Raw genomic sequence first — 16,599 nt, 5'->3', positions numbered from 1 at the left:
AGGAATCTGTCATAAATCACCTTATGCTTCACTAGAGAAACAACAGAGTGATGGTACAATCAGCAAACCTTAATAAAGCTGTCAGCATGCTACTTTATGGTAGGTATAAAGTACTAATCTGTAATCCGTGAGTCTTGATTCCCAATATATGATTTTGAGTCTGTCGTCAACCACAAAACCAGGAATATCTCTAGAAAAAAAACTGTAACATTCATAAATGCTTGCTACCATGTGGCATCATCTGTGCACAGACATATGTTTCAAATCCAACAAGAGCACTTACAAGAGACAGAAGAGGAGGAGACGTGAACACAGAGGAGAAGGGGCTTTGGGGAAACAGAGGCAGAGTCTGGTTGATGTAGCCACAAGCCAAGGAATGCCTGGAGCCACCAGAAGCTGAAAGTCAAGGAAGGATTCCCCCAGAACCTCCAGAGAGATCGTAGCCCTGCTAATACCTTGATTTTTGGACTTCTGGAGTCCAGAAATGTGAGAATAAAGTTCTCTGTGTTAAGTCACCAAGTTTCTGGTAATTTGTAACAGTAGCCACAGGGCACTAACAGAGTTACCAAGTCAAATGCTTCTCATTGTTGAGACAACTCAAAGAGGGTGTTATGGACTCAGTGGGTTCCCCTAAAATTCATATGCTGAGACCCTAACGCCCAGTACCTCCTAAGGTGACTATACTTGGAGAGAGGGCCTTCAAAGAGGTAATTAAATTAAAATGAGGCCATTAGAGTGGGCTCTAATCCAATCTGACTGGTGCCCTTATAAAAAGAGGAGATGAGGACATACAGAGAGACACTGGGGATGTGTATGCCCAGAGGGAAGACCATGTGAAGAGGCCAGAGGGTGGCCATCCGCAAGCCAAGGAGAGAAGCCAAAGAGGAAGCCACCGCGCTGGCACCTGGATGATGTCCAGCCTCCAGAACTGTGAGAAGATCCAGTTCTGCTGTTGGATCCATCTAGCCTGTGGCCGTTTATTACAGCAGTCCTACCAAACGAACACAGAGGGTAGAGGCGACTCAGACCTTTACCTCTGGGATTTCATATATACCTACGAAACTCCCCCCTCTTCAAGTTAACTAAGAGAGAAGTCTTTAAAACACAAAGTGAAACTCGGGGCGCCTGGGTGGCTCAGTCGTTAAGCGTCTGCCTTCGGCTCAGGTCATGATCCCAGGGTCCTGGGATCGACCCCCACATCGGGCTCCCTGCTCAGCGGGAAGCCTGCTTCTCCCTCCCCACTCCCCCTGCTTGGGTTCCTTCTCTAGCTGTCTCTCTCTCTGTCAAATAAATAAATAAAATCTTAAAAAAAAAAAAAAAAACTAAACAGAAAGCTTTTAGTAACCGTCACTAAATGATTAGCACCATTAAGAGATAAGCAAGCTGATGTAAGCATCTATCCCAGATAAATAGGCCTGGTGGACAGCTGTGGCAAGGATCTTGACAAAAGTGCCTAACGAAAGCAATATTTAGAAGACAGTTGTCAGAGCCCAAAAGGCCTCAGAAATCAAGCAGTTGAACACACTCATTCTATTAATGTAGAAATCTAGGCTCCCAAGACTAGTGACTTATCTTAGGTGACTTGGCCTGTGAGTGACAGAGTCAGGACTGTGACGCAGGTTCCCCGAACCCTAGACCAACCTATTTACCATTTTACCAATGCCTCCTCCACTATTCTCTTATTTTAGTCCAGCAAGCAACTGTTCCAAACTTCCCTGGTGCTTCCTGTTTGCCTCGGAATATTGGGGTGGGGGAGGAGGAGACACACCCCTTTGAAGGTGAGACCACCTTGGAGCATGCAGTCTTTGATTTGTCTTTGATTCTGTTAGTGGTGGAATTTGGCGGCACCTAGCTGCTTCTTGGGCAAACCAACTCTTCTCACACCTGGCCTTGCATCTTCAACATCAGTAGCAGAATCATGCAAGGAGCCTTCTAACTTGATTCTAAAAGCTGTGAGTACAGGGACCGTGACTGTTTTTCTTAACATATTCATATTTGATGAAAGTCTCCTTGCATCCATACAGTACATTCACCTTTTAACCCCTTCTTCCCACCCTGAACAGAGAGGAATTTTCATATTTTCACTACCACATGCAGATATGGGGAGGGCAGCTTGTGGTAGAAAGAACAGGACAGCCTATTTCAATATCACCATTCTCTAGAAGAGCAGGGGGACTAACATTTCTAGGCACTAGGCTATCTTATGTGCAGTGACTAATTTCCCAGTTAATACAAGATGAGTATTATCATTTCTCCTTTGCTCTATCCCATTACCCACCTTCAATTATACGACCTGGCTTCCTTCACTAACATTATCTGGGATGATTTTGTTCACCAATCTGTCTCCTCCTGCCCTATTTCATGCCTTCCTCAGTATTTCAAGAAAAATCCATGGGAACAGGGATATTATTTCTCAACCATATCCTCAATGCCGAAGAGGCAGTCAGTTACTATTTGCTGAGGAAATCTATTCTAGTGGTTCTTAAATCAAGGATGCATGCATACTAATCTCTTCCCCTCCATGTGTAGTTCCTAAAATCTCCCCAGATTAGTCTGTTGAAGATTTCTGGTTTTGAAGCCTCACACTTAGTCCAACTCTCCCACCTGGCAGGTGGGGAGACAAGTCTACTCTCAGCCCTGGCAGCTTTCACATCCTTGAGGCCTTTAAACATGAGCTACAGTTGCCCAGACACACCCTCTCCCTGCCTCAACTCACTTTCAACTTCATTATATTTGAATCCCATCTCTAAGCAGATATAGATTCTGCTTGGAGATCCCTAAAGCCATATCCAATCCCTCCAAAATTGATGTTGGTACTAGTTCTCTCCCTTCTTAAGAATTTGATGTCTCCTATAAACTTTGCCTACATATCATTGTATCATTAAACATTTTAGGATCAGTATTGTTAAATCAAACTCCTTAAATCCCTCTACTTCCTAAAGTAGCGCAAACAGAAAAGCAAGAGAAATATATGAAGCTGAAAGCTTAACCCTAGGCTGTGTTTTCATGAATACAAACAAAACCTCCAGAGGTAGAAAAAAAACACATTCTATTTTTTTTTTTTTTTTTTACTTAATAATATGCTAACTTCTGATCAACAAGTGCTTCTCACATTGGGATAAATCCATTCACTATTGCTTTAAGGGATAAATTAAGTCTGCAACCAAAATGTGAACTAGGGGATGTATGGTGTGTTAGACATTAGAAACAACACAGCACACAAAACTCACAACTCATACAACGAAGTGCACCACGGCCTCGGTGGCATCTGGCCATCCCTTGTTTAGAAGACGAAGTTTAATATGAATTATTGAACAGGGATTTTGTAGTGCTACATTTTTCAGTGAATTGTGGGGGATAGGGAAAGCTCAACCCAAGATGTTTGAGTTGCAAAAATATCTGCTCTCCGATTTAAAATTTTAAAGTAACCTTTGTTAGAAATTTCCATATAATTGTTCCGTAACCAAATTAAACCTGCCACATTCTCTATCCCCAGCATCATTGATTGAACCAAGCTGAGATGAACATTCCTTTCCTCTCCCCTTCAATTTATTCTGTCCATTTTTCAGGGTATATTGAACATCCCTGCAATTCACAATAGACATGTCACAATAACTGCAGAGAAAACATAGGCTTTCATAAACCACCAAAGCGTGTTCTTGATTCAGAATTCCCAGAGGGCCTAGATCTTCAAAGTAGATTTATTCTCCACATATAAACCTCATTTGTACATATTTAATTGTGATCTCATTCTCTATTTAAAAAAATGTTTCATTGGCTCTGATTTCCTTCTGACGTTTCTATCCCATTTTATTAACATTCTTGGTCTCTGCTTTGCAGCCTTCATGGGTATCCAAACTAGAAAAGTACTTTCGTATACTTCAGGGATGGGGGTGGGAATGAAACGCTTTTTCAGTCCTGAAACTCCTCAGATTTAAGGAAGGAAATAAAAACGTCCAAGAAGGGTAATTGAATGTATTGCCCAGCTTGCCTTGTGCTCTTGGGTTTAATGTACAGAATTGTACATAATTATTTAGAACAGCACTCATATAAAGCCATGCCAATGAAACTAACTCTGCCAAATTTATCATATGTTGCTACAGGCTGAGGCGCTGGCGCCATCTCAAAGAAACCCACATGTGCTAATAGCAACTAGGAATTTTTGTAATTTTTATTGTGCCTTTTGGGGAAACATCCTTTCTAATAAAAGATACATCATCATTTCTCAATTTTTAAAAAAATATTCTAGAGAAGAATTAAACTTTTCACCTCTTATCTGTGTGGGGAACCAACTACTAGTCAAATACTTGAATCTTAAGAATGAGAGGAATCAGGGCGCCTGGGTGGCTCAGTCGTTAAGCGTCTGCCTTCAGCTCAGGTCATGATCCCAGGGTCCTGGGATCGAGTCCCACATCGGGCTCCCTGCTCGGCAGGAAGCCTGCTTCTCGCTCTCCCACTCCCCCTGCTTGTGTTCTTGCTCTCGCTATCTCTCTCTCTGTCAAAGAAATAAATAAAATCTTTAAAAAAAAAAAAAAAAAGAATGAGAGGAATCAAACAGTGTCACTGGTGAGCCAGAGTCCCAAGGCAGAATGTTATTGTTTCTGCTTAGTGTGAAATGTATTCCAGCACTGTTTATAATTAGTTAAGTGAGTTTTAAAGTATTGGGGTAGTGAGCTGAATAGATGGAAATATTTTTAAATAAAAATAAACTAAAAAACATAGCATTTCTTGAATTCTGATGACTAACCCTTATTATAAGCAGCAGATATAGTTATTTTTTTTTAAGTTTTATAAATTTTGAAGTCATCTTTCTAAGTTGCAAAAAGAAGTATAATTTTGTTTTACTGTTTAGCTTTGGTTATCTGATTGAGTCCTCTATAGATTACAGGAAAAGCATCTATTACTATTTTATTGTTAATAGATAAAAGTATCTCTTACACAAAAAGCACTTTAAAAAATCTTAAATTTGTTATATCCAAATATGCATTACTAGTACAAAGATAATGGCTTCTATTTAATGAACACTTATTATGTTCCAGACATTTCACTTAGGGACTATGACTCCCAATAGGTATGATTATCACCAATTTATGAAACAGGCAACCAGAAGTCAAAGATACTTGGTGATTTGGTCAAGGCCAGAGTTATGATCTGAATCTGGGCTTCTAAGATTCTCAAGTTCTTTCTCCTCTTTCTCGCCTCTTTCTAAGGAAAAGAAAAGATCAATTAGTGTCTACCTGATTGTATGGGCCCTAAATAAAATCACCAGAGCTAAAAGTCAACTCAGAGAAAAAAACTGATTTTTACCCAATAAGTAACTAAAAAAGAATGTGCAATACTTCAAAGGCCTTAAAGAAATGGCCATAAGTTAAAATTCATTAGAGGTATATGAATTTAGAGATAAAACCTGTAGAACAAAGGGGAAGTAAAACATGATGCATGAAGGGATTTAGGAAGGTTAAATAAAAAGATGAATTTGGCCTAGTTCTATCCACTTTTCTTGGGAATTGAGGAGCATCATAAGGGTGTTACCAGGGATCTCTCTGCATATGAAGACCATAGAAATTCTGAGAGGGGGGGCTCAAAAGACCAGTGGCTGAAAGCTTTAGTAGGCTTTAACGTTTATGGGAGACCCCTCATCTGGTGAAGCTCCTTAACAGTTTTCAGCCAGAAGAGAAGAAGTGGCCCAACTCTCTGATCTTAGGTGGCACTGAGGGCACGTGATCCACACGCCAGATGTAGAAAGAGGAGAAGCATTAGGGCACATCTACTTCTTAAGACCTATCAGAGGTCTGTTCTATAATCTGACAGGGCAGAACCTGCCATCACCTGTATTTGATTCAAACTGCTCTCTAAAAATGTTCTGCTGAGGCAAGAACACCCACCATCCCAGAGCAACGAAAGGGATGGAGATTTTAGATATTCAAACTAGAGAATTAGATTCTCTTAGTAGCACAGAATCAGGCATCCCCCAGGTAGAAGACACTGAAGAAACCATCCCAATGGCAGAAAGGAGAGACCCCAACCTCCAGTGACCTCAGAACAGGATAAAGGCAGAAGGCTGTGTTTTCTCTCCCAGCTGATAGTAAGGATCACTACTATCAAAATTAATCAATAGACATTTTGATTGGCCAGACTTGAATTCTTTTAGGAAAAATAAGTGTTCCCCCTGAGAAAATTAGGAGTGATCACTGGCTCATTGTGCAAGAGTCTCAACTCTAGATATTAATTTATGTTCCAAAGATAATCAGCTACATATTCTTTATCTCCCATCAGCTTGAGCAGCTTTCAAAAAGGATAGAACAGTTGTAGATACCTCAGAGGTAGGAAGCATAGTGAAAAAGTGAAAAATCCCCAAATGTGTTAATTCGCTCTCCTCTGGCTTCTCTGGCCTGATGACCAAGGCCTCCATTTTGTCCTCTGTTCTATACCTCAGTGCTGAGCTCAGCTCTGCTCCCGCACACCCCACCCAAATGATCCAGGGGCAACTTCACATTTACATTATCATCATCAGGTTCTTCAGCCTAACTATACCAAAGCTCACTTTGCAAATGTCCCAGTGCAACCTATGCATGATGCAAAATTTATTTTTTAATCTAAAGCTCAGATCACCACAATTTTTTACATTAAAATATCTGCATTCATTTTGAAACCCTGGCAAAGAATCAAAGCACCATTCCAACTAAGCCGCCTGAATAGTGCAGGTCTCTGTGACATTGAAAACCAAGAGCAACTTTCTTCATTTTCCATCAGCACAAAGCATAGCAATTTCCACCAACTGAATACTGTGAATTTAAAGCCAGCCATCTATAAATATTTTAAAATCTGATCCTGTTTCATTGTGAGAACTTAACCCTTGGCCCCCAAAAGCCACACAGTACTTGACAGACAAGGTTAAGATTAAGTAGCTTGCAGGTTTCCTCACAAGAAAACAAAATGGAAAAAAAATCATACACCAAGCACTTTAACACAGCATTTTATGCACCGTGCCACGAGAGAAACAAGCTGAAAGGCTAAATGTCATTCCCCTATCAGGCTACCCTGTTTCTTTTAACAGAACTAGAAAAAGGAGGGATGATTATTTGTGTGTGAATATGACTGAAGAGGCTAATTTGTAACCTGCTCACATTTCCTTACACTTCACATGCACATATGAGCACACCAATCAAGGAGGTCAAGACAGAATCCAGTGCTGATTTGGTTCTCTGGTGGAGACCTGGTGACACCAAAAGTCTTAACAGGACCAGTCACCTGACAGCTACTTTGGTCTGCTTTTGTTTGATCTGGGGCTTGGAATTATGTTGCTGCCTCCAGGCTCAGTCCCAGGGTTCTTGTTCTAGTTTTAAGCTCTCTTATAATGAATGAATCATTGAGCAGGATATTACCTAAATAACAAAAATTCAGAACCAGCTTCCAGCTCCATGTTGTCAATTGCTATCTTTGTTGACTGCTTTACCAGTTACTCAGAGAAACACACATGTAAGCAGATAGATAACACCACTTCTCACATACCAAAATGACAAATTTTAAAAATAATTAGAGTTGACAATGATACGGTGAGCATGCAATATTAATTAGCACAACTTTTCAGACTGAAATTTGGCAAAAATCTCATGCCCTTTTGATCCGGTAATTCCATTACTAGGAATTTATCCTAATGAAATAATTAGTGTTGCAGATAATAACATACAAAGAAGAAAGATCCTCATGAAGTTGTGTATAATAGTGAAACACTGCAAACCACCTCAACATCAGGCATTAGATAAAGAAATTATTGTACTTACATGTTAAGCTAATATTCAGCCTTTAAAATCAAGAAAATTGAGGGTAGCAGTACTCTCATTATAAAACATTAATGTTATTTGTATGCAGCATTATATTGAGGCAAATATGCCTCTTTGACATAAGGATTATCCTCAGTTTATTATTTTGAGAAACAACAGACACAAGGAAGCTCTGAAAACAGCATATAAGTGACCCTTTTGTAAGAGAAATTTACATTCGTAAAGGAAGTCTCCACTTGTGTCTCCCGCTCTGTACCAAGAAGGAAAGGATGACTCTAAATCAAAAAGACTCTGATCAATGAAGAAGGAGCAACTTAAATCTGCATAGCAAACCTTATCCTTGTTTACAGCACTTTTCCCGTCACCTTCCCAAAACCTGGCTCCCCACACTTTCCTCCTTTGTATAGGTGAAGATGGTATTTACGCTAAAATTCCAGACACCTCTTTCGAGTTACTCGTATCTCTGAGATTCTCGCTTGTATATACGATATACATGTTAATAAACTTGTTGGTTTTCTCTTGTTAATCTGTTTTTTGTTAGAGGGTCCATAGCTCAGAACCTAGAAGAGTAGAATGAAAATATTTCTTTTCCTTCTCTACTACATAAAACTAAGTAAAATGAAGTAGGGTCGCCCTCCAGTTTATTAACAAGACATTCGTTTTCTTATAAAGCTCCACAGGATGTGACTTCCTGAGCAGTCAGAGATTTTAGGTCAGCTTCAAAAAAAAACAAAAACAATGGAGTATTATTAGGGTAAAATTTTGAAACTGGCCATAGGTTCCTCCCTCAGGTTCAAGTGACTTTTAATAACTGATTGTCAACTATTGGGGCTCCAATTTTGCCCAGGCCTTGTGATTTGAGCCAAACCGGAGTTCACTATACTGAATGAATGTGGTAGAGTGTACTGTAGTTAAATTGGGCCCCAATCCCAGTAGATGGCTTCCATTAGAAGTTGGCAACATATCTGGCTCTCAAAAAAATTCCAGTTATTTTTTTCTAATCATGACCCCAAATTATATCATACTCAATTTTTATCAAGAATTGCTTCCAAAATTAATAGCTAGAACTCATTAAGCTAACTTCGTATCCTAAATTACATTCAAAGTATCCCAAAAGGTCGTATTGAAACCCACGTTCCCTTCGTACCGAAAAATCTCAGTATTCGACTTCACCGAATTCTACTTTGCAAAACACACTCCCAAAATACACGAACAAAGACATATGGAAAGCTCACGTAAAAGAATCCAAGGGGTCCAGATATATATGGCATTTTCATTCCCAGGAGATACTTGACTTGTGAAGTCACGACGTGGGTGGCCGCCCCGGTTGTCATTGCACTGATTACGGGCTCCGTAAGCAGGAATGTGGCCCTGCCCAGCTGCAGCGCAAACATGGCCACCTAAGAGGACAAAGGAGAATGACATTTCCCAGGGTTCCTAGAGGAATTAACGTCTGACACATTTTCATTTCCATTCCACACAGACCTAAAGAACTGATGCAAGATGAGATTCTTAAGTCTTATATATTCAATATCTTGAGTTTTCGTGAAAACATAACTAGGTTCCAAGACTTTCCAAATGTTCTTGGGTACAGTGTAAGTGCTCCAGTGAAAAGGAACACATTTTTCCCCCCTGAAAATTGACTTCTTTTTTTCTCTTTTCCTAATCACATGAGTCACAAAAAGGGGAAGTATGCTCAAATCAGTTCATATATGGGGTTCTATGGAGAAAAGTAAAGTTGCATAATTATATTTTAATTTAAAAAAAACTCAGAAGGACATGATTCACTACTCCACACCCAGTAGGCTTAAAACCTCAAAAGCCACTTCTTGAGTTTCTCCCGGGTTCTGAGAAATGGAAACCCTTTTGTGACTAGAAACTGTCAAGTAGCTCTAAATGGTCAATACTAATAAGAACATATGAGGACTTATTTGTATGTGGAGAAGAGCAAAGGACAGAGATAGGTTAAAGGGATATGAATTCAGAAACCCAGGAATCAGTCGAAAACTCATTTTCCTTAAAGAGTCCCTTGTTACTCATAGCATCGTGCTCCATGGCAAAACCATGTCATGACCAGACAAAATCATCAAGTCTGAGTAGAAGCTATGCATTGAGTTCTGCTGGGCAAAAGATGACCAGAAGAATCAAAACTCTCCTCTCTCACTATTAACACAGCAGTGGTTAGTGTCCTTCCTTTGCCGGAGAGAGAGGTTTCAGAAGATGGCCCACCCTTTCCCTGAATACAACTGTGTAAACTCAGAGAAACTGCAAAGCATAAAATTCAGTGTTTTGAAAGTAACATTAAATTACATTCATGAGTATCTCCACACTGGAAAAGGGACACAAAGTGGGTCATGTTGATAGGGCCTCTCAATGTGTTAATTATAATATTTAGGTCAGGTCTTAAAATTCCTGCTGGAAAATAAGATTAATTATTAAAAATCAGAGGAAAGAATAGCAATGAGATCTCATTCTATGAAGAGTTCACAGTGATGAGAAAGGGAAGTATAAAGTGCTATCTGATAACCCTAGAGCATAAATTGCAAAATATATCACTGCTTAGGCCCTTTGACCAAAAGCGATCATGCTCTGAACTTGCACCAGAGTCGAGTTTCCTGGACTCAAATCTGAAAACCTGAGTCCTAATCTGGCTCCTAGTCTGACATCCTAGCTGTGTGACTATAGAAAATCTACTGAAATTTTCTGAGCCTCCTTATCATCTATAAATCGTCACAGTGAAGTCTATGCTGTCTTGTAGAATCATTATAAAATGAATATGAAATAATATAAGAAAGGGCTTCAAAACTTGCAAAATGTGCAACATATGTGATGCACCAGGAACATCATGAGGTGCCATGCATGTTTCCCCAGTATGAAAAACCAGCCACAGTTTTGAGAATGTACAAGGGGCCACACCACCTTTTCCATCTCTGGAAAACGAGAGAATTTATCAGTGCAGAAAGAAATGTATCCAAATTGCTTGCAGTTTAGCAGCCCCCTTTTATTCAATATGCAATTAAAAAATAATATGGATCGCCAACGCAGAAATCAGGCAGTCTGTTTCTGCCAACATAGGAGGCCAGAGCAGCAGCTTCTGCTACTAACATTTTCTTTTCAGAAACTGTGTGTTTGTCAAAGTAGAATTGTCCTGAGGGAAATATGCAATCAATGGTATAGGTACAAATGGAACACACTGATCTTCTTGGCAACTCTTGATCCATAGTCTGTTGATTTTCATCCTGAAAACCCAATCAGTTAAGAAAAACATTGAACCAATTTTCCCCAAGTGTCTATCTACTAGTAAGTAAATGCCAACTTATGATATTAACTCTTACAGGCCCTAAGGATAAAGTTAGCATATTATTGGGGTAAGATGAGCACCAGAGAGAAAGATTTCCAATTCAACTAAATGCAGTTTACAAGCAATCCAAATCTTGGAAATTGTGAAACCTGTTTGCACATATGGAATTTTATGCATACGTGGAATGTTGGAAAGTTCTTATCTGGATGCCAAGAAATCTTACCTTCATTTATTTTGAGAAGCAAACTCTTTTGGGAGCCCTTGTATAAACCATCACCGTTTTACCTTCTGCTTATTATTTGTTTCCTAAATTCTAGCACCGTTTTAGAGGAGTTAATGATTTTTCACGGCTGAGAAACAAAGGTCACTTTACTTGAAGTCATTCACCAACCATTTCCAGCTAACACTGGCTGTTAGCAGCAGCTTCTTAGTCATTTCCACAACCTGAATGTTACGAATGGAAGGGCCCAGGAAAGTACAAGATAGAGTTCAGCCTTTTCACATATTGCAAATACATACACCTGCCTTACAACAGAGATCAGAAAAGATGGAGTACCCTCCTTTCAAACTTAGCCAAAGACTTAAAGTGTTTTTGTAATAGTCTACTTGTACACATTTTTATGCTTAAAAAAAATCTTCCCAGCAAGAGATAAATCCCTAAAATGGAGAATTCTTGACTCCAAAAGGTCAACTAGCCCCTTAAGAGCTCATTTCTGATACAAACCATTGGGTATGTGAAGGATGATTGCAAACATGTGAGATTTAACTGAAGAAAAATTACTCTTTTCTGGATGACGACATTCTCCATAACCCAAGACAATGACAGATATTTTAAGGACAAAGGAAGAGAAGGAGGAAAAAGGAAAGAGAAGGATCAGAAAGAGAAGAGGAGAAATTTAAGAACTCCTCTTTTCCCACTACCCAAATTTGAACAGTTTATTCACATCAAAATTAGGGCTCTAGCATATAGAGGCTGATGTACACAGCTTGGAAGATGGCAAATACCCATGCAACACAGGTTTTGTAAGAAGCACCCACAGATGGATGTGGCTTCCAAGATTATCTTAGAACTTAAATATGTGAAATGAGGATCCTTCTAGACTATTTTGCTTGGAGGCCCAGTATTTAAATTTTATACCAATGTTAAGCATTTTTTTAAGCTAATGACATACTAAACAGCCACCTTACCTCCTTTTACTAATATAGATGACAATAGCTCTAAGCTGGCTAGCCAACTCCCAAAATTTGGCCATGCAATGTTTTATGAGAAAATAAATTTTATACAATCAATATATTTCAGCTGTTTGTAGTAAAGCTGATAATCTGGGCTAAGGCTGAAAACCTCTGACACACATTATCAAGGTTCACTAGCATGACACTCTTGGGTAATGTTTCTGTAAACACCATGTGTTCTATATAAATTGAATGCATCTCAGATTTCAGGCCATTTTTTGCAAGTGGCCTTCAAATAGTGAAAAAAGAAAAGAGTACATAGTAAACAACTATTCTACCCATGTGGATGGAATACAGCATGCATTTCAGGTTTTGTCAGATCCTTTGCAATCTGGCTTTTACATATACCAAGTCATTTATTTGTCTGCTCAATAAATATTTACTGAATACCTACTAGGGACTAGCCGCAGCACTGTTGCCAAATACAATGATAAAGATACAGTTCATACTTTAAAAAACCATACAAAGAGAGGTGAAATGAAGATGCTGGGAGGGGGCACTATTAACCAAAAACATAAAGAACTGTAATGTAGGTGTAACTAGGAAGGTAAAACCTGAGAAGCTCTTTGGGTGGGAGCTAAAATGCTAAGAGCTGTGTTCTTTATTGAGCAGCGTAGGCGGAAAAGGTCTGGGGGAGAGAGCTAAATTGCTCATGACGATAGGAAAACGACTGAGTGCTGCATAGGGATATGGCAAAAAGGCCTGCGTGGCCAGAAAACTTGAGAATCAAAAATGTCAAATGGATACCTATGAAGTTATACGCTGTGGATTTGAGAATATAAAACCCTCCTCCATACTGTTCGTGCTAAAAGGGAAGGAGTTATTAAGCCATGCAAAGACGTGGATAAATCTTAACTATTTTAAGTGAATGAAGACAACCTGAAAAAACTATATACTGCACGATTCCATATATGTGATATTCTAGAAAAAACAAAACTATAGAGACAGTAAGCAGATCTGCAGTTTCCAGGGCCTTGGGAGTGGGAGAATGTGTAATAGGTAAACTACAAAGAACTTGTTAGAATGGTGAAACTATTCTGTATGATACTGTAATGATGGACATATAACACAAGCATTTGTCAAAACCCATAGATCTTTACAGCACAAGAGTGGACCTTAATGTATGAAAATATTTTTTAAAAACGCTTTGGAGGTCAGGAGATCCCAGAATGGAATGCAGAATATGACAAAGAATCTGCAACCACTGCTGTGTTTTCTATCTCTATCAATTTTGCCTTTTCCAGAGTGTCACTCAAATGGCATCATATAATATACAGACTTTTCAGACTAGCTAAATGGATAACCTCACTGAAACGGGTGGCAAAAAAAAAAACAAAAAAACTGCTCATGTGAATAATTCTGGAAATGAGTAAAGTCTGTAAAACCAACGACGAGGGGCGCCTGGGTGGCTCAGTCGTTAAGCGTCTGCCTTCGGCTCAGGTCATGATACCAGGGTCCTGGAATCGAGCCCCGTGTCGGGCTCCCTGCTTGGCGGGGAGCCTGCTTCTCCCTCTCCCACTCCCCCTGCTTGTGTTCCTGTTCTCGCTGTCTCTTCTTTGTCAAATAAATAAATAAATTAAAATCTTTAAAAATAAATAAATAAATAAATGAAACCATTGACGGAAAAGAAACACTGTAGTCTAGCTATAACGTTGTTTCCCATGGGGATAGGAGTTAACAATTCTGAAACTACATATATACTGGAATTAAAAAATGAAGTAGATGGATGGTGAATGGTGGGAGCCAGGTTTCTCACCGTTGGAGAAGTTACAGACCAGCAAGGGGAGAAGGCTAGGATGATCAATGTGGTAAGGGATTAGAGTTGGGGATATCTGGGAACTCATGTTTAAAAATAGATACAGGTAGTCTGCCTCTCTTTTTTTACATTTAGCAGCTGTGCAGTACATTTACCCATTGCATTACTTTTAAAAACTAACAAACCTAGAAAAATGCACACTTCAGTTCTGAAATATAAACTCAGTGTGGTAGGCAGAATTCTTCCCCAAATTCTTATTCCCAGTTATTCAAAAGAACACTAATTTATGGGGGTGCCTGGGTGGCTCAGTTGGTTAAGCATCTGCCTTCGGCTCAGGTGGTATCTCAGGGTCCTGGGATCAAGTCCCGCATCGGGCTCCCTGCTCAGAGGGGCCCTACTTCTCCCTCTCCCTCTGCCGCTCCCCCTGCTTGTGCTCTCTCACTCTCTGTCAAATAAATAAATAAATAAATCACACTAATTTATGAAGGGATTTTGCAGATGACATTAAGGTTATGGCCTTTACAACAGGGAGAGTATCTTAGGGAAAAAAATAAAAATAGATACAGATAGATACATATAGAAATATATATAGATATGTCCGCATACATGGGTTAATAGACATACATGTATTTCCTCACTCTGTCAGCTGAGAGGGCTAGAAGCAACAACACCCCAGTTGCAATGAGCATACCTAGCATCCAAATCTTGATCTCGGATGCTATACCCCAATAAGAAGAACCAGGGCTCCTCAGAGAAATGGTTGATTCTAGGACTGGGGAAGGAAATATACATTATGAGCCTGGATTATCTTGTAGTGTCAGAAAGAAAGGAAGTGCTCTAAAAATAAACAAACAAACAAATAAATAAATGGAGGGGTTATGTCAAGGAGGGACATAGGAGCCAACTGAAAGATCTCCCAACACCCAAAGCTAGCACAATTTGAGGAACAACATACATAAAGTAGTATTGGACTATAATCCAAAGGATAAAATAAATATCCTTGAGTCCATATTGATATAAATAATTGATTACATTTTTAAATGGGGGAGCTGAGAAATCTCCTGTGTAAATTATTATTCCAATAATTTACATAGACACTCCCCACTCCTTATCTCAACTCCTCACTTAAGGTAACTCCCACCTCTTAAGCGTGCGCTCTGCATATTGACTTCTTTCCAAAGAATACAGTATGGAAAGGAGGGGAATAGAGAAACTTTACATTAGAGCAACCTGACAAACACTAGTTCAGCCAAGTGATTAAGGTTAACATCAAGAATGATAAGTTATATTGATAGTCTAGACTGCTGATATGAGGTAATCAGAATGTCACTCTATCTCCCTGGTCTTTCTCCTCAAATTCCATAACCCCAGTCTAATCATGAGAAAAATATCAGACAAATCCCAATTGAGGGACCTACAGAATACTGACCAGAATTTCTTAAACTGTCAAGGTAATCAAAAACAAGAAAAGTCTCAGACATTTACATAGTTAAGAGAAGCCTAATGGGACCTTTGATTCCATCAATACCTTGTCTTTGGTCAACACATTATTATAAACAATCTTTGTTGCATAGTTGCAAGAAATGGAATTTTGGCTGAAAGATTGTATACTGACTGCAGATCAGCCTGCAGGAAGTTTAAGTGGTTCTTAAAACATATTAAGTATTTGTGTTGTGATTTAAGATTATGAAGGAAAGAAATCAACACTTATTGAATAACTGTGCAAACTGCATACTGTAGGTGTCCTACTGTAAGGGATTTCATCCTTGCACATCCTGAGGGATAACAACCATCAGTTCCACTCTTGAGGAATCTGAGTCAGAATTCAACATTTCCTCTCTATCAGATCTTACCCTGAAGTCCATGCTCTTTTAATATTCTACAGGGCAAACCTGTTTCAACTTGTTCTGTTCAAAACAGGTTGCAAAAGTCTATAAAGGGGAAAAAATTCATGACTTCTCTAAGAAAAATCTCTTAAGCTGTAGAAGCTTACAATGTTGTAGATCTAGTTCAGTTTTAAGACCTTTTATTGTGTATTCAAAATGTAACTAAGATGTCTAAAACTTAAAGTGTGCAAAACCAAATTCTCTGTCTTCCCTCATTAAATCTACTTTTACTCTTTAAAAAAAGAGAGAGAGAGAGAAGCCTAATGGGAGACAGGACAATTAAATGTAATGTGGTGTACTGGATAAGATCCTGGAACAGAAAAATGACATTAGGTAAAAATTAAGGAAAGCTGAATACTACATATGGACTTCAGGTAATAGCAATGTATCAGTCTGGGTTCATTAATCGTGACTAATGTACCACACCAATGTAAGATGTTAATAATAGGGGAAACTGTAGGTGGATGGGGTAGGTGGTAGCTCTGCTCTCTTTGTAACTTTACTGAAATCTAAAATTATTCTAAAACAAAAGGTTTTTAAAAAGGGAAAGAAAAGAAAACCTCCTCCACGTCTTCTACAGAATCTTCAGGTAAATCGACATTTTTCCCCAACGTGTGTACTGCTCGTGACGAGTTCCTG

General features: G+C 39.1%; 1 protein-coding gene across 1 annotated transcript in view; it reads right to left on the bottom strand.

Annotated features, from left to right (window-relative positions):
- SLC26A7 (solute carrier family 26 member 7) overlaps positions 1-16,599 on the bottom strand; it is a 114,379-nt gene that overhangs the window by 56,357 nt on the left and 41,423 nt on the right. Inside the window, exon 4 of the mRNA XM_021688346.1 lies at positions 9,020-9,184. Coding sequence (XP_021544021.1) covers positions 9,020-9,184 — 165 coding nt within the window. The remainder of the gene's footprint in view (positions 1-9,019; positions 9,185-16,599) is intronic.

This window comes from Neomonachus schauinslandi, chromosome 4 (genome assembly GCF_002201575.2).
Source record: "Neomonachus schauinslandi chromosome 4, ASM220157v2, whole genome shotgun sequence".
Classification (NCBI taxonomy): Eukaryota; Metazoa; Chordata; class Mammalia; order Carnivora; family Phocidae; genus Neomonachus; species Neomonachus schauinslandi.
The sequence above is the reverse complement of the archived record's forward strand: the minus strand, read 5'-3'. Positions and strand labels throughout refer to the sequence as shown.